An 18,746-nucleotide genomic window follows, 5' to 3' on the forward strand; every position below is an offset into this window, starting at 1 on the left:
AGGGACTCTCAAGAGTCTTCTCCAGCACCACAGTTCAAAAGCATCAATTCTTCAGCACTCAGCTTTCTTTATAATCCAACTCTCATGTCCATACATCACTACTGGAAAAATCATAGCTTTGACTGGACAGACCTTTGTTGGCAAAGTAATGTCTCTGCTTTTCAATATGCTGTCTAGGTTGGTCATAACTTTTTTTTCCAAGGAGCAAACGTCTTTTAATTTCATGGCTACAGTCATCATCTGCAGTGATTTTGGAGTCTAAAAAAATGAAGTCTCTCTCTGTTTCCATTTTTTCCCCACCTATTTGTCATGAAGTGATGGGACCGGATGCCATGATCTTAGTTTTCTGAATGTTGAGTTTTAAGCCAACTTTTTCACTTTCCTCTTTCCCTTTCATCAAGAGGCTCTTTAGTTGTTCTTCACTTTCTACCATAAGGGTGGTGTAATCTGCGTATCTGAGGTTATTGATATTTCTCCCAGCAATCTTGATTCCAGCTTGTGCTTCATCCAGCCTGGCGTTTTGCATGATATACTCTGCATATGAGTTAAATAAGCAGGGTGACAATATACAGCCTTGAGGTATTCCTCTCCCAATTTGGAACCAGTCTGTTCCAGTTCTAACCATCGGTTTTTGACCTGCATACAGATTTCTCAGGAGGCAGGTAAGGTGGTCTGGTATTCCCATCTCTTTCAGAATTTTCCACAGTTTCTTGTGATCCACATAGTCAAAAGCTTTGGTGTAGTCATTAAACCAGAAGTAGATGTTTTTCTGGAACTCTCTTGCTTTTTCAATGATCCAACAGATGTTGGCAATTTGATCTCTGGTTCCTCTGCCTCTTCTAAATCCAGCTTTAACATCTGCAAGTTCATGGTTCATGTACTGTTGAAACCTGGCTTGGAGAATTTTGAGCATTACTTTGCTGGCATGTGAGATAAGTGCAATTGTGCGGTTGTCTTTTGTGCGGGTAGTCAATTGTGCGGGATTGGAATGAAAACTGACCTTTTCCAGTCCTGTGGCCACTGCTGAGTTTTCCAAGTTTGCTGGTATATTGAGTGCAGCACTTTCACAGCATCATCTTTTAGGATTTGGAATAGCTTAACTGGGATTCCATCACCTCCACTAGTTTTGTTCGTAGGCATGCTTCCTAAGGCCCACTTGAGTTTACATTCCAGGATGTCTGGTTCTAGGTGAGTGAACACACCGTCGTGATTATATGGGTCATTAAGATCTTTTTTGTATAGTTCTTCTGTATATTCTTGCCACCTCTTTTTAATATCTCCTTCTGTTAGGTCCATACCATTTTTGTCCTTTATTGAGCCCGTCTTTGCATGAAATGTTCCTTTGGTATCTCTAATTTTCTTGAAGAGATCTCTAGTCTTTCCCATTCTATTGTTTTCCTCTATTTCTTTGCACTGATCACTGAGGAAGGCTTTCTTATCTCTCCTTGCTATTCTTTGGAACTCTGCATTCAAATAGGTTTATCTTTCCTTTTCTCCTTTGCCTTTCGCTTCGCTTCTTTTCTCAGCTATTTGTAAGGCCTCCTCAGACAACCAATTTTGCCTTTTTGCATTTCTTTTTTCCTGGGAATGGTCTTGATCACTGCTTCCTGTACAGTGTCACAAACCTCAGTCCATAGTTCTTTAGGCACTCTGTCTATCAGATCTAATATCTTGAATCTATTTGTCACTTCCACTGTATAATCATAAGGGATTTGGTTTAGGTCATACCTGAATAATCAAGTGGTTTTCCCTACTTTCTTCAATTTAAGTCTGAATTTTGCAATAAGGATTTTTTGAATTTTGCAACAACGCACTTAGAGTGGGCCAAAGACCTTAACAAACATCTCATTAAAGAAGTTGTAGAGATGTCAAATAAGTATATAAAAAGATGCAACATATCATATATCATCTGGAAATGCAAATTAAAACAAGATATTAAAACATAGCTATTAGAATGGCCAAAATCGGAAGCACAACAAATACTGGTAAGAATGTAGATCAACAGGAGCTGATGGGAATTCAAAGTGGTACAGTCACTTTGTAAAGCTATTTGGCAGTTTCATACAAAACTAAACATACACTTATCGTATGATCCACCAATCATGCTTATTGATGTTTACCCAAAGGAGTTGAAAACGTTATATATACACAGAAACCTACACATAGTGTTTGTAGCAGCTTTAATCATAACTGCCCAAATTTGGAAGCAACCAAAATCTATAATAGGACTCTGAGCTAGAGATGGCAACTGTATGTCAGATCCCACATTAATGTCATACTGAGACCCTTCACTATCTGATTTCTGGCCAGACAAATTACCTGTCAAGACGTTTTCCAAAATTACTCTAAAAATCTATCATTTGGTTCTGATTATGTCATTTTGTGAAGGAAGCATTCTATTCTGTGCACTGAGTTTTATAACAGGTACAGATTTCTCATTTTGAATTTTAATTCTTAGAGTCATTCTGAGGTAGCAAAGCATAAATTTCAGTCTCTGCTGTCAAACTTGCTTGTAATGTTGTTTGGTAAAACGCTGAATGGAAGCTAGAGAAAGCCATCCCTATATGCTGCAGCTTGGTTTATGAGTGCTGTCATCTGTAGAATTTTCTCTTTCACTAGTTTGAGTTTCTCTGGGGAATCTACTTAATTATAAAAGCATTATTTTCAGTGTCTCTGAATGAGTGTTTCCTTAGAACTGGGCAAAGTGTGTACAACTGAGCACTAATGGAGGGTGCAATTTGAGAACCAAATGATAATTTGTTTTGAGAATAAGACCATAAAGAGAAATCAGGAAAATCACATGCTCTGCCAGAACCCTGATTTTAACACCTACTGAGGGTGCACAGAGGAGTTGGTTTTAAGCTCCAAAATAACCATGCGAAAAAAGTACATTAGGTTGTTTATAACCTAAGCCCCTTCGGGCTTTGGTATAGAAACCTCCTAAACATATCTTGAATGAGTTTTTTGACATTGGAGGGCCTGTTAGAAGAGTCTGCAGAAGAAGCTACCAGCTTTATTTCTGACGTTTCCCTTTCTTAAATGTCTTGTTTTCGGTGTGGGTTTATGGGTCCGTGATTTAAAATTCTGATTTGAGAACTTCTGATTGTGCATGTAGTTTTCCATTTTCCTTTTTCCAGTTAGATGTATTGTTGAGTTATGCAGGGATCTTATGACTATTTTGGAAAATAGCAGCTTCAATATAGTTTAACAGGATAAGGATGGCCGCAGTGTACACGAGAAGGTTTTGACACATCCTCTGCCTGTCTTTCCAGGACTCATTCGTTATCATATGAATTGATACACTTATTATATTTATGGCTATTATAGCATGTATTTTCAAGAATATTTTTATTAAAGTATGGTTGATTTACAATACTGTGTTAGTTTCAGGTATACAGCATAGTGATTCAGTTACATAAATATATATTCCTTTTCAGATTCCTTTCTCTTATAGGTTATTGCAAAATACTGAGTATAGTTCCCTGTGCTATACAGTAGGTCCTTATTGGTTACCAGTTTTATATATAGTGGTGTGTATATTTAATCCCAGCCTCCTAATTTACCTTATCCCACCCATCTTTCCCCTTTGGTAATCCTAAGTTTATTTTCTATGTCTGTGAGTCTCTCTGTTTTGTAAATAAGTCCATTGGTGTGTTTTTTTAGATTCCACATATAAGCGATATCAGATGATATTTTTCTTTCCCTGGCTTACTTCACTTAGTATGATAATCTCTAGGTCCATTCGTATTGCTGCAAATGGCATTATTTTATTCTTTTTTATGGCTGAGTAATACTCCATTGTATATATATATACACCACATCTTTATCTATTGCTGGACATTTAGGTTGCTTCCATGTCCTGGCTGTTGTAAATAGTGTTGCAGTGACCATTGGGATGCAAGTATTTTTTCAAAGTATGATTTTCTCTGGATGTGTGCCTAGGAGTGGGATTGCTGGATCATATAGTAGCTCAGTAGCCCTATTTTTAGTTTTTTTAGGAACCTCCATACTGTTTTCCATAGAGGATGTATACCAATTTACATCCCACCAACAATGTAATAGGATTCATCTTTCTCCATACCCTCTCCAGCATTAATTATTTGTAGAATTTTTGGTGATGGCCATTTTGACTGGTTTGACATGATACCTGGTTGTAGTTTTGATATGCATTTCTCTAATAATAAGCAGTGTTGAGCATCTCTTCAGGTACCTGTTGGCCATCTGTATGTCTTCTTTAGAGAAGTGTCCATTTAGATATTCTGCCTAGTTTTTTTATTGCATTGTTGATGTAGAAATCTTGTCTCCCTTTAAAATCTTTTTGCCCTCCTCCATTTACTAGATACAGATTTGTTTTTTGTTCTGCCCATGATTTACATTCCCTTAAAGCTGGTTTTCATGTTTTTCATCAATATTTCTTTAGTGTAAGATTTCATGTGTTACATGAGCCATTGTTTCTTTGAGTATTGTGTTTGTTCTTTCCTGGAATCCCTGTTAGGTGAATAGTGGACCTTCTCATTCTGTTGTTTATGTCTTCTAAACTTTCCTTTGTATTTGTTCTGTCTTTTTATCTGTGCTTTGTTATAGATAATTTTCCCTGATCTACCTTTTTTTCCTAGCTTACTAATTGTCTCTTTAGCTGTATCTATTTTGTTCTTAAACTTGTCATTTGATGTCCTTTTAAAATTTTTATTTCAATGCTTTTAGTTTAATTTCCTGACGTTCTCTTTGGTTCTTTTTAAAATCTGCTGGCTCTTTTTATTATGTATTTTATTACACTTTTTACGTATTAGTATTTAAAATTATTTTTAAATTTCTGTTTAATAAGGCTATAATCAGAAGTTCTTTGAGATCTAATTTAGTTTGTGTGTCTTTTGACTCTCACTAAGTTTGGGTTGTTTCTTAATATGTTTTTAAGATTGAATTGTGAGCTCATTTTTAAAACTTTATTTTTAATTGAAAGATAATTACAATATTGTGTTAGTTTGTGAGCTTATTTTCAACAGACCCTTTTCTGGGGTTTAGTTTGTGCCTGAGTTGAAGTCCTATCCCTCCAGAAAACTTTTGTGTATATTTCCACCAAGTTTTCTAGATTATATTACCATCCTGGAACCAGATTTTATTTTGATTTCTTATCTTGAGATTGAGAATTCCCAATAAAGATGTTTAGTTATTTTTGTTACCCTGCCTTAACAATGTTTGGCAAGCTGATTTCCTCTGGTCTGGCCTCTCCACTAATAGTGTAGCTCTTAGTGGCTTTATGTGGGGGATCTTATTTCTAAAACTTGTGTTGGAGACATTTCTGTGGCCTCATCTTCTGTTTCTGAGTTGAAAGACAAGACTCTAGGCTACTGAGACAGGTAAACCCCAACCATATCTAATATAACATCAGTTCATAGTCTTATTACTCTGATTTGGCACCAAGGGACTTCTCTTACAGATTGTTCTGAGTTTTGTTATATATTTTAAAGGATGCTTCTTACATCTTATTTAATATGTGTGTTTTGTGGTGAGAGGACTTTCAGATTATCTAGCTTCCATATTTCCAGAAATTATAGTCTGTCTACTAATTTGTTTATTGACTATGAATTGGGTGAGAGCAGGTCCCTGCCCATCTAGTTAACCATAGTGCCTGCTACATACTTAGTGTTTGTGGACTCAGTGAAATACTGTTCATTATAGATTTATTTATACTAATGAAAACCTGAAATGAACTCAAATGTCTAATATTAGGGGAGTACTTAAGTAAATGGTTGTATTTACTTGAAAGCAAATGACTATTGCTCATATAAAGATTTTCAGCAGAAAATGATAATTTGAAGGGCTAAATTATAAGGCTGAAAATAAAGATTGAGTGTAGGTGAAAAAAATCTGAATTCAAGTTTGAATTTAGATTATGGTAACTTTATGCAAAGCAAAAAAATACTAATGAATACTAAAGTTGTTTATATTACAGTGGTAGATTGAGGATCCCCTTTTACCCTTTACATTTCAAACCTCCTCTAGTGTGTTTTTATACTGCAAATACTAAGAAGAAAAAACGTGCATTAGTTTCCTTAAAAGTTCTTAGATTTAAATACACTAAAAAGTTGATAAAACATAAAATTTCAGAATTAGTTTTGTTATTAAAATGTTTACAGACTTTTATATGAAAACACAGAGAAAGATCTTTCTGATACTCAGCGACACCTTGCTAAGAAAAAATATGAGCTACAGCTTACTCAGGAGAAAATTATGTGCTTGGATGAAAAAATCGGTGAGTTTTTTCCTGATGTTCCTTTTTGTTTTTTAAATCTGGGGGAAAAAAAGTTTTCTTCTCTTCAGTTATAACATAGAGAAACTTAGAAATAGACCCTTAAGTTAGAAGTTTTTAGTCAAAAATCATGAGAAAATGTATTTTTCTTTGATAGTAAAATATGTTACTTAAACTTAGATCTATAAATACTTAGACATGGCTTCATATTTTTCAATGAAGGAATAGCTAAACAAAGCAACAGTACTTTGTAAATTTATGATGATAATTTTAAATTTACAAGCTTTTATGTTATATTGTGTCATGCCCATAGCTGTTGTAATGAAATGTATTACATATATACTATTTTTGGTAGAAAGTATACATAGATTTGGATATATCTATAGTTCATTTGAGTTTATAGAGAAAATTATTTTTATGAAACCTCTTATTATTGTTTCCTACCAGTGTTCTTTATGAAAATATGGTCATAACTTAATCTTCTTGTAACTTTAAATTAAAATTTTGGTTAGGACAATAAAAGTGCTCATTTTAAAACTGAATAAGATTTTTAAGGTTTGCTATTATGCAGATCAAAAATATCTGACATAAGCAGTTAGGTGGGTGGGGGTGCTTTTTACTGAGATAGAAAGTATTAAAAGAAAATATAAAAGGAGAATATTGAAGAACTCATTTTTGGATTTTAAGTTCAAGTAAAAATGTAGGATAAGTAGGTAAATAGATAAGTTAGTATCTCAGAAGAGAAATCTAAGCTAAAGATATACATTTAGGACACATCAGCATGTAAATGATATTTTAAAACCATGAAATCACCTAGGGAAAATGTAGAGAATGAGGAGAAGAGGATCCAGGACTGAGGAACAAGAAGCCAAAGAAGTAGGAAGAAAACTCAGAAGTGAGTGTCATTTGGGGAGGCAAGAGAGCAATATGTTTTAGAAAGGAGGATATGATCAAATGTCAGATACTTTCGAGAAGCAAAATAAGATGAGAATGAAAAAATATTGGATTGACACATTGGAGGTTTTGGAAACATGAGTCCCCCAAAAGTTTGAATTATAGTGTTAGATGTGAAAGATGGAGTACTCTGAGGAATGATTGGGAAATGAGATGGTAGAGACAGGAGAGAACAGAAGTCAAACAGAAGTTTGGCTATTAAGAGTAGCAGAAAAATGGGGTGGTAGCATAAATGGGATGTGGGGCTGACTTTTTTTTAAGCTGGGAGATACTAGTACTGGCTTAGAGTTTGTTTTCTGCCAATAGGAATGAATTCAGATATCAGAACACCTAAAACAAGTGGTTTGCCTGGAAAAGAAACAGGATACATCCCTTTTGTATACATCACTCTCTGTAGTATGGAATTCCACTCTCAGTGCTGCACTGGGGGCCCTTGGCAGTCGTTTACCTAGAGGTCCAGTCACACCGAGTTTCTTTGGGTAGAGATGGTCTAGACCAGTGCTCCTCAACTTCAGGAGAGCTAAGCTCACTGGAGCCAGGCTCCTCGGAGCAGGATATGCCAGGGCTTTTGTATCTTTCCCAGGGTGCTTGTTGAAACATAAATCGCTCTGCCCACTCAGAATTTCTAATTCAGTAGGTCTAGGATGGGACCTAAGGATTTGTATTTCTCACAAGTTCCCAGGTGATGCTGATGGTTCTGGTTGAGAAACCACCATTTGAAAATCACTTTTCTATACCAATTATACAGGACTTCAACACTGACACTGGCATTCCAGCATACTTACAAAGCAAATCAGCCTTCCTGGGATGATTTTTTTCTAGGAATGTTTATAACAGTGCTGTAGAAAAAATCAGAATATTAGAAGATATTTGACTCTGATGATGACTTAACTGAATATATTTTTAAGATCTGGTAGTTACCAATTTATATGCAACAGTGATTCAAAGCTAAAGGAAGGTGAAATTAGAAGAGAAAAAAATCAACATTCCATGTACTTCCTCCACACACCTTCCCCTCTCCCACCACACATTCTACTTTGAGAACTTGTTATATAGAACTTTCCTTTGCTGTTCTAATTCAAATGTGTTAATTGTGCTCTTTCATTTATAAGTCATTTAGAATGATTAATCTTCATCTTTAATCACTAACAACAAAAGCCATTTTAAAATTTGGGATAGAGTATTTTATCTTTAGTTATTGAATATAATATAGGAGAATTTACTTTAAAAAGTACTTCACTCTGCTTAAACTGGAAAAAATTTTATCTTGTTTAAAACAATGCCTTTATGATTACACATTTAGATAATTTTACAAGACAAAGTATTGCCCAGCGAGAAGAAATCAGCATTCTTGGTGCAACCCTCAATGATTTGGCTAAAGAAAAGGAATGCCTGCAAGCATGTTTGGATAAAAAATCTGAGAATATTGCATCCCTTGGAGAGAGTTTGGCAATGAAAGTATGTTCTGAGAACTGTGATTTAAAAGAAATGTTTGAACTTGAATCTGAATAAAATAATAGGATTTTCCCAATCTTTTTTTCCTTAGGTGAAACTTTAAAATCTGATTTTGAAATATTTTAAGATAGTCTTAGGAAATATCTGTTCAAATTCACTAGCTAATATTTTTAAATAAATTTTTCTCTCATCAATTTCTGGTCAACTTTTACTAACAGTAACTAATTCAAACATCTCAAAATGTAAAGCATAATTTTAAAAAAGCAGTGAGACTGATTTCTTTTTAAAAGCACACCGGAACTTATATTTTCAAGTAGCCACCTTGGGAGGCAATATATTTCATTAAATATAATGAAGTTTATATTCAAAATTAGGGGCTTATTTTTCCATCATCTTCAACCTTTGAGAGTGGATCATATGGAACTGGTGAAAAAGTTGGGTGATAAACTTCATCCCACAGTTTTGTTGTTCAAACAGTGACAAATGGAGGTGTTTTCAAAAAGGCAGGGAAATATTGACCACCTTTCTAGTTCATAAACGATTCTGAAGGCAATTCCTAAACTGTTTTCTACAAATGTCTTAAGCAAAGGCAGCATCACTGGCATAGGGTCTTTCCCTCTAAGGGAACTAATCCATTCATTCATCCATCCATCCATCCATTCAACAAACATTTATTGACATGTACCAGGTATTATGCTAGAAACTGGGGCTGAGTGGGCATACCTTCCAAAAGCCTATGGTATAATTCAAAGCAAGATAAAGAAAGATGCTGCTATGATGGACTGTGCCAAGCACCATATGGCACATGACACTGTATGAGTGAAGTTTGGCAGAAACATCTGATTCAGGCCAGGGCTTGGATTAGGGAAGGAAGATGATCTAGGCGCCTTCCACACAGTGATGGTGCTTATACTGCCCTAAAAGATGACTAGAAATTAGCCAGGAAGAGACTGAGGGAAAGGAGTGATCCAGACAGGTAGAGCACTATTTAGAGAAAAGGTGATCCAAACAAGTAGAGCAACTTATATGGAAGCCCAGTGGCTTTCATCAGAGAATTTGGTGAGATTTCTTGATAGTTTACTATGTCCAAAGAATAGAGTGCAAGGAGTGGAGTACGGGGGCATGAAGAGGGTTAAAAGATAAGATGGGATAGATAAGCAACAAATCAAAAATACAGGAGATGTTGAGTTTAGATACCATCATCATGGATGTAGAGGATCATTGAAATCATGTAAATGAAATGTTATAATTAGATCTTTAAAGCATTATCCTGTCACTTGTTAATCCATGTAAGGGAAATGAGAATAATGACAGGACACTAGTTAGGAGTAAAGTGATAAGAACTGTATTAGGAAGTGACAGTGTCCATGAGAGAAACAGATAGCTTTGTTTAGGAAGTAAAACTGACAGGATGTGCTTTCTGACTTAGGAGCCAAATGACTAGTTCCTGTGCGTGAAGTAGGAAACACAGGACACAGTGCAAGCTTAGTGAGGAAGGTTATCAACATGCCTTTGTGGCATGAGTTGAATCTTGGATTTTAAGGTTTGCAGAGAAAACTGAAGTTAATAGATTTGGATATCATGAGCATAATTGAAGTTATCAAAGTACATGAGGTAGTAAATTTTGGCTTAACTGGGAAAGTCTGATTAACTAATTTCACATCTTCCACTCTGCTAACTGTACCGATAATATCTTCTCTTTCACAAAGAATATTGAGTTGCAAGTCCATTTCAAAATTGAGTATTATATAGGATTATGAATGTAAACACATCCATCCTGTGAAGGGAAAACAGTGTCACACATTCAAAAGAGGAAATGTTCTATACAATGATATTTTAGAGCTGAATTTATAATACCTTTCAGTGAAAAATAGTAGTTTTATTAGTTTAATCTAGAGATTACATTGGAAAAGTAATTGCTATGGAAAAGTCTATATTATAGTGAATAAAGTGAATTTTGTCTGGTAATCATAGTTTTTTTAAAAAGTTGTTCTACTACTTGATACCAATTAAAGTTAGAAAATTCAATAGCAAGTTCACAGATTTCTGAATCATGAAAGTCAGAATTATTTGTATAAAATTTTATTTTGTTTCATTTTTCTGAGTTGATTTATGACCACCCTGTCCAGGTTGAATTTTTAACAATTAACTTGAATCTGTGTCTCTGATTGAACAAATACATTGAGATTGTACAAGGATTATCAAGTTGATAATGATATGAATTTTAAGAAATGGTACTATTAGGGTCACATTAAGAGAAAAATAGGCTAGGAGGATATGTTATTGGATTCTATACAGTAATTTTGTTTGTCCCGAATATTTTTGCAGTATTTTTAGAGAATATTTCAAGGAATTTCTGTTGATAAAAGAGAGATCTTTTTAGGCTTATAAACCATGTTTAAATCTTAACCAAGTAACAGCTGTCAGAAATACTAGAAATTCAGTTAGCTTTTCAGAATTTATTTAGAAGTGTGTTAAGTTGTACTTCCAAAGCATTTGTAAATATTCCGTGTAAGCAGTATTTTCTCTTTGAGTTTTTCCTCCATTGGCTGTGATTCTTTAAAGGGTTTAACAGTTTTGCTAATGGATATTTTAACCATACTTCAGTATCCATTTGGAGAAGGCAATGGCACCCAGCTCCAGTACTCTTGCCTGGAAAATCCCATGGATGGAGGAGCCTGGTAGGCTGCAGTCCAAGGGGTCGCTAAGAGTCGGACACGACTGAGCAACTTCACTTTCACTTTTCACTTTCATGCATTGGAGAAGGAAATGGCAACCCACTCCAGTGTTCTTGCCTGGAGAATCCCACGGACGGCGGAGCCTGGTTGCTGCCGTCTATGGGGTCGCACAGAGTTGGACACGACTGAAGCGACTTAGCAGTAGCAGCAGTATCCATTATTGCCAGACATGGAATCTATGCCATTCTGTCAGAAAACAGAATGGGAAACCAGAGCTAAAAATACCCTAGAGAGGAACACATGAGTAAAGGAGGATCACACACATACACACACACACACACACACACACACACACACACACACACACACACACACACACACACAGTTGTCTCTGATGATAGGAGCAGCACTGGTTGGGAAATACAGGTTTAATTTTCATCTTGTTACTTGGTTACTAGGATTTGAAAATTTAAAAGGCAAAGTGAAATCTGGTTATTTAGTGGAAGAATAATTTTCCTACTTTTTAAGGACTTATGTTAGTGCTAAGTATCTATGTATAGTATCTGTTTCTAGTTCAGGATCAGCCAGTTTTTAAAGGAGGACATCTGGAAATGGTATTGATGGCATTAAGATATTCCCCCTGATCTCAGTCTTGATTGATTCCACTAATTCTACTCCCTCTCCACACCCTTGAAAAAGAAAAATAGAAATAATTTATTTCTTACACTTTTGCTCTAGGCCTGCTTACTAGCTTACACCTAGAATGAATAGTATACTTCTATAAGTAATCCCACTGTAACAGCTTTTTCAAGGTGATGTTGACAACTGATATATATGGTGTACTTTGTCAAGGTCATTATTCTTAATAACTAAATTTAGTTTTACATGATTCACTTTCCTGGGTTTTATAACATGAAGAAGTAAGGAAGTAAATCAGTCCTATTTCCAGTAGAGAACCTAGTGCCAAATCATTGGGTTTCCTCCAAAAACAGGGTGCTTAAGGGGTTCTTATGTTGCTGGGTGACTGCACAAAACATCTTTTAATGGTATGTGATATGATGATCTCATATCAATATACCTAAGTATAGTCTTTGTTTTGAGGAGCACAATCAATTGTTTTTATCCAGTACAGATACTCACATTGATATATTAAGCATTAGTTTTAAAGTGTAGCAAAAAAGAATAGAACACAAGTGTTTAAAAACAACTGTAAATCAAAAAGGAGGTGGGAAATTCTTCTAATATATTCACTTTTAACAGAAATAACAGTTTAAGATAATTTTGTATTTAATACTTATATTATTTTTCAAGGAAAAGACCATTTCAGGCATGAAGAATATCATTGCTGAGATGGAACAGGCATCAAGGTAAATGACTTAAGAAAGATTGGATCACTTATTGAGGGGCAAAGTACTATGTTAGGTACAAAGATAGAAACAAGGGGCTTACTTAGTGTTATGTATAGGATGCTGGCTCTCTAATGTTGAAAGGAGGCTTGAGTCTGTTTGAGGAAGTAAAGGGAGGATCTGGTGTTTGCCAAAAATAGGAAAGAGAAGAGCATTCAAGATAGAAAGAATAGCAAAGAGCCATAGAGAACCACAGGTGAGGTTCAAGAGTCTCTGGAATGACAAATAGGTGAATAAGTTGGAACCCAAAGCATAAGGGGAGAAACGAAGGAGAGGCTAGGCAGGCAGGCAGAGGCCTGTGATACAGACAGATGAGCCTGTGGGCAGTGAGAAATCATTAAAGGCTGGTGAGATTTTTTTTGTCAGAGAGATTATACAGACTGAATAGGTGATGAAAGACTGGGCTTGGGAGGTTGAGGGACAGGGGTGTGGTGTTTGTGAAGGAAAGAATCTAGGAAAATGCCAAATGCTAGTGATGAATACTGGACATGATGAACCTACATGGAAAAAGATTTTTCTTTGACTTAGAAGAGTTTCCAAGACCTTCTTGTAGATATGTCTAGTAAGCAGTCAAATATAAGAGTCTAGAGTGTAAGGAAGAGAATCAGGCAGGGGTGATCATTTCAGAGTTGTCTGAGTATAGATAGGGTTGGGAGCCTTGGATATTAATAGGAACTGTCAAAGAGAAAGAAAGGCTGGCATGAGAAGAATCAGGCGGCTAAGGGTTAAGCCCTGAGAACCACTCATTTTTACAAGGGCAGAGGAAGAGGAGCATCTAGCATCTAGAGGTAGGGCAATGACTTTCTTATACTTGAGCATGAGAAGTTTTGAATCTGTAACAAATCGTTGACTACTGTGTGTATTTATTTGGCATCTTTTTCATAGTGCAATGTTAGCAACACAGAGAAACTTCAGTGCACTATCTTTGCAGTATTTATTCCTGCAAATTTAAATGTGTTTAAAACTCTTTAAATGTTTTCATGCTTTCTATCTTCTGTCTCATGAAAATTTGTTATTCTCTTTCGGTAAAATGTCTCTTCTCATGTACTGCCTGATTTGTGGCATAGACAGTCTACCGAAGCCCTCATTATGTGTGAACAAGACATTTCCAGAATGCGCCGGCAGTTGGATGAGACAAATGATGAGCTGGCTCAAATAGCCAGGGAGAGGGACATCTTGGCTCATGAGAATGACAATCTCCAAGAACAGTTTGCTAAAGCTAAACAAGAAAACCAGGTATACTTGTTCCTAGAATCTTTTTCTCTGAGAAGGATATGTTTCTTCTGAGCCACTGCCCTCGTTTCATTTCATAGAAAAGCTCAGGCTTTGGAACTAGCCATTTTTAAAATCTTTATTACACAGAATATGCCATGTAGTTTCTAAATGAAATTTTCAAACATACGGTTAAATATTAGAGAAAAGAGAGAACAGGGGTGTAACATTTGTATTAAATCTTAGAAAGTAATTCCTCAGTGAAGGATAAATATTGGAATAAACTAGCAAATGAAGATAACCTTCAGAAATGGTTAAGAAAAGAGTAGGTTTATTTGATGGACTATTACTCTTACTATGAGTATATTGACTATGCCACATTATTTGGTCTTCTTTAGCACTGTGATTCTTTTTAGGAAAATTTCTCTTATAATTAGTTCCTCTCTAAACCAGTGCAGTTCAGTTTTATTATGAGCTCTCATTACCAGTATCACTTTTAATTTTATCATTAGAAAATTTTCCTTGAAAACTTTCTTCCCCCATTGAAATTCTTCAGTACAAATGATTTCCTTCATTTTGCTGTCACTCTCAATGTGTTTAGTTTGCATCATAAAAGTCTGTATTTTTAAACTGTTAAATAATTTAATTTACATAATCAGATATAAAGATGCCAAGCTTTGTTAATTATTAAAAAGTTGATTGAGGTGTTAAAGTACTTTGTTCAAAAGTTAATGAACACTGGGATCCTGGAACGGAAAAAGGACATTCCATAAAAATAGAAGGAATAGGAATAAAATATGGACTTTAGTTAATAATTATCAACATTGGTTCATGAATTGTGACATGTAGTACACTAATATAAGATGTTAATAATAGAGGAAACTGAGTATAGCCTATATGGGCACTCTCTATACTATTTTAATAACTTTTCCACAAGTCTAAAACTTTTAAAATAAAGTTTAATTTTTAAAAGTTAATAGCACTAAAAATAAAAGATGTGAATTTATAGAATCTACTTTTGTGTGCTCTATTTACAGCTAAAGCAAATAGGCTAAAGCTAACTGTAGCTAATATTTATGAAGATTAGATGAAAAGCTCTCATCTTTACCATGCAGTTATATGCTGTTAACATTTTTTTTTTTACTGATTTTCAATATACTTTAAAATTTTTATACTGTCTTTTACATGAACTTTTTAATGTAGGTGGGATAAAACCACATGCCACTTTATATCATGCTTTGTTCCACATGAGAAGACAACAGAGTGAAGTATTTAAGACTCACATAAGTGCAAGTCCCCCCTCCTGGCTGTGTGATCATATCAACTGTAAAAATGGGGAGCAGATGAGAATGTGCCTAGCAAGAACTTAGAGCATCTAGCATTATCACTTGATAAATATTTTGTAATTGTTATTACTTTACTATAACATCATAGTTGTTTGTTATACCTTAGTAAAGATGTTTTATAATCTGAAGAAAATTATTACCATAACAATATACAAATGTTCAAGAGTAAATTTTTCCTATGTTTGGGTCATAGGGCCCAAATGTAGAAGATGGACCCCTCTGTGGACTGCAGGTTGTTAAAAAACCCATATAGAAGATTTGGAAAACAGAAACCTTAAAATAATTTCTTGCTCAATACCACGATTTTAAACAAATTGAGATGTTTTTAGTGTTTAATCCTGATTTTTTCAAATATGCATTAACATTTTTCTCTGTTATTAAAAATTTTTCCAAACATTTTTCATGGATGCATAATATTCTGTGTGGTTTTACCACTAGGTGGATACTGTTATTTATTGTATCATTCATCCAATGAATAAATATTTTCACATAGCAAATAATTCCTCAGTAGATATTCTTTTTCATTAGATTTTATAGATTTGCTTTCAAATGGAATCAAATGCTTATGAGGTGTCATTTTTAAATTAAGAAACCTTCTGAGTGGACATGAGTATAGTGAATACCCATGTATCCATCTCTTACCTTTAACAAAAAGCAACATATTTGTCTTTCTTGTTTTTATGAGCTTTTAAAAATGTCTCTTAATACATCACCAGGTAGAAGAGCACAGATTTGCTTTCCTCAAATTTACATTTATTCCCACAATGCATAAAAATGTACATTCCTTGCCATATCTTTGATTGCTAGTAAATTTTAACTTTAAGTATTATCCGTTTGTGGTTCCTTTTTTGTGAATTGTGTTTGGGTTCTTTGTCCACTTACTGTTTGGACTCCTGTGTTTTCTCATTGCCTTTATATGAGATTTATGTATTAAGTATTTAATTTTATTTATCACATTGTAAATATTTAAATATTTATGGTGGTTTTGATGTAGAACAATTTTTAATTTTTTGTAAAATCTGTCTTTTTCTCATAGGCACTGTCTAAAAAATTGAATGATACTCATAATGAACTTAGTGACATTAAACAGAAGGTTCAAGACACTAATCTGGAGGTTAATAAACTGAAGAATATATTAAAGTCTGAAGTATGTATATATTTATTTTCCCTTTGGCCCAAGATAGCTGAATTTTCACGAGAGCTATTGATTGATTGCACTCACAGGAATGGCTGCATCAAATGCATTTCTTTAGTGCATACATAGCATATTCTAATGTTGACAATTGTGTGTTAACTATAAATTTAGAAGGTCACCAATATCCAGAAAGGTAACTCAAGAATGCACCCCTTTTGTTTTGCCACTTAGCCATTTTAGATAAGTAGAACCCTCCTAACTGGATGGAGGACAAGGGCCAGAATCAACATGGGCTCACTTATATTTGGAAATGGTAATTGACAATCACAAACCTTTGACAAAAGAGGCTTCACCAGATTGTGTAGCAAATCAGAATTGATTACTCTGTTGTGGGACCATCTATTTCTTAGGGCCAGAGGGCAATGGCTCTCTTCTCCATTTCTCTGTTAGTAACCAGTTGACATAAATCTGTAGGGCAGTTTTAAAAGAATGATATACAGTAAGTGCTACAGAAAGTTAAAGAGGGTAAAAATTGATGTGGGTAAAATTCAGTTTATGTATACTGCACCATGTACCTGCCAAGTACATACTCTGTACACAACTATTATATTTAGTACAGTAATAGGAAACACACATCTGATTCCTACTGGCACATCGAGAATATCTGAATCTTAAAAGCCAATACAGTAGATTAGTATGTTAACTTGTTAATCAACAGACTTGGCACAGATCCTTCATATTGGTCGAGGTACCATTAGACCACAAGGTGGCAATATTAACTGAATTTCAACCAATCTCACGCTTAATCATATTTGTGAGAACTTAAATCTTGATTTGAAAGTCTTATACAATTAGAGGTGCTGTTTATTGTAATTTTGGCAATAAATTTAGCTCAGTATTTCTGAACTGTTTACTAACAAGTAGGAGAGAAAGAGATCTAAGGTCTTTTTAATTAATTACCAGAATTGTAAATAAGTTTTTAGAATGAGTTAGTCAAACCATACTATTAAAATAACTTTTTAAAAATATTTTTTTAAAGTAGCTTCATAATTATTACTCAACATAGTGTATTGTTTGTGGAGCTGATTGTTTTCTTTTAGAAATAAGCTCCCACTTTAGTCAGTCTATAGGGTCTAACAATGTGGTTCTTATTGTACGCCCAGTATATACATGCATGTATATTTATGTGGGCTTCCTTGGTAGCCAATTCATAAGTTCTAACAATGTGATTCTATACTGTATGCCCAGTATATACCTGAATGTATATGTATGAATAGTGTTTATCAGCATAGGTTTCATATTTTACTTCTGAGCAACTTCAGGCAAGTTGTTAGAACAGAGAGCAAAAGTGAGTCATAGAACGTCCTATGATGGAGAAGATTAAGGCTTGGGTTATGAATGAAAGGCAGGGACCAGATAGGAAATACACCAAACCCAGAGAATAATCAGAAGCTGATGCTTAAGATATGCAAGCGGTCAGAAGCTCTGTAGTCAGAGTACCACCCAAAAGAGCAGCCGAAACACCGGAATACATAGATACAAAAGGTCAGGTCAAGGCAGAAACTCAGAAACCAGACCAGCAAGTAGTCAGCAAGCAGATATATGGGGGAAAGAGGCAAAGAGGAGTTTTGTTTGAACAAAAGCAAATGTAAAAATAGATTCATTGGAGTCTGGAAGATAAGAGTAAAACCGTAACCTTACTAGAGTGTGTGTGACTCAGGAACCAGGGCAGATCCTGGGCCCATTCCCTTTTGTTAATTATCGATTGACCAATTTTCTAAACTGAGAGTATAGACAGGATTCCTTGAGGTTACGCTATAGATGATCCTCTTGACAAGTAAATTCCCAGTGACCTGGCAAATAATGTTTAATTTGCATCATATGTTTAACATTTTACTCTTTTAAAGTAAAACCTAAGATTTGCTTTTTAGGAATCTGAGAACAGGCAAATGATGGACCAACTCCGAAAAGCCAATGAAGATGCTGAAAACTGGGAAAATAAGGCCCGTCAAGCAGAGGCAGATAACAATACCCTCAAATTAGAACTTATCACTGCTGAGGCAGAGGGTAACAGATTAAAAGAAAAAGTAGATGCCCTCAATAGAGAGGTCGAGCAGGTAAGTTTGGGAAAATATGCTTGTTGTACATCCTGCATCATATTTAAAAGAGTTTTGTTTGGCTTTCCATAAATTAAGTGTATAACAAACACTTAGGTTATCTAAGTATACTGTGAATTCTAGTCTGTCTGTTAACTGTTCTCCACACTGGTTCTCTAATCTCTTACCTAACCTGCAGCTATTAATAGAATAA

The 18,746-nt window shown here is 34.9% G+C and overlaps 1 protein-coding gene across 50 annotated transcripts in view; it reads left to right on the top strand.

Moving 5' to 3' along the window:
- The window catches only part of TSGA10 (testis specific 10), a 92,649-nt gene that overhangs the window by 51,256 nt on the left and 22,647 nt on the right, over positions 1–18,746 (top strand). For all 50 annotated transcript variants that reach the window (XM_081484407.1, XM_081484426.1, XM_081484414.1 and 47 more), the window contains 6 exons: positions 6,138–6,253; positions 8,508–8,662; positions 12,649–12,704; positions 13,811–13,979; positions 16,338–16,448; positions 18,368–18,553. In XM_081484407.1, the coding sequence (XP_081340533.1) occupies positions 6,138–6,253; positions 8,508–8,662; positions 12,649–12,704; positions 13,811–13,979; positions 16,338–16,448; positions 18,368–18,553 (793 nt within the window). The remainder of the gene's footprint in view (positions 1–6,137; positions 6,254–8,507; positions 8,663–12,648; positions 12,705–13,810; positions 13,980–16,337; positions 16,449–18,367; positions 18,554–18,746) is intronic.

Source organism: Giraffa tippelskirchi, chromosome 4 (genome assembly GCF_054371585.1).
Source record: "Giraffa tippelskirchi isolate mGirTip1 chromosome 4, T2T-mGirTip1v1.2.pri, whole genome shotgun sequence".
In the NCBI taxonomy this organism is placed as follows: domain Eukaryota; kingdom Metazoa; phylum Chordata; class Mammalia; order Artiodactyla; family Giraffidae; genus Giraffa; species Giraffa tippelskirchi.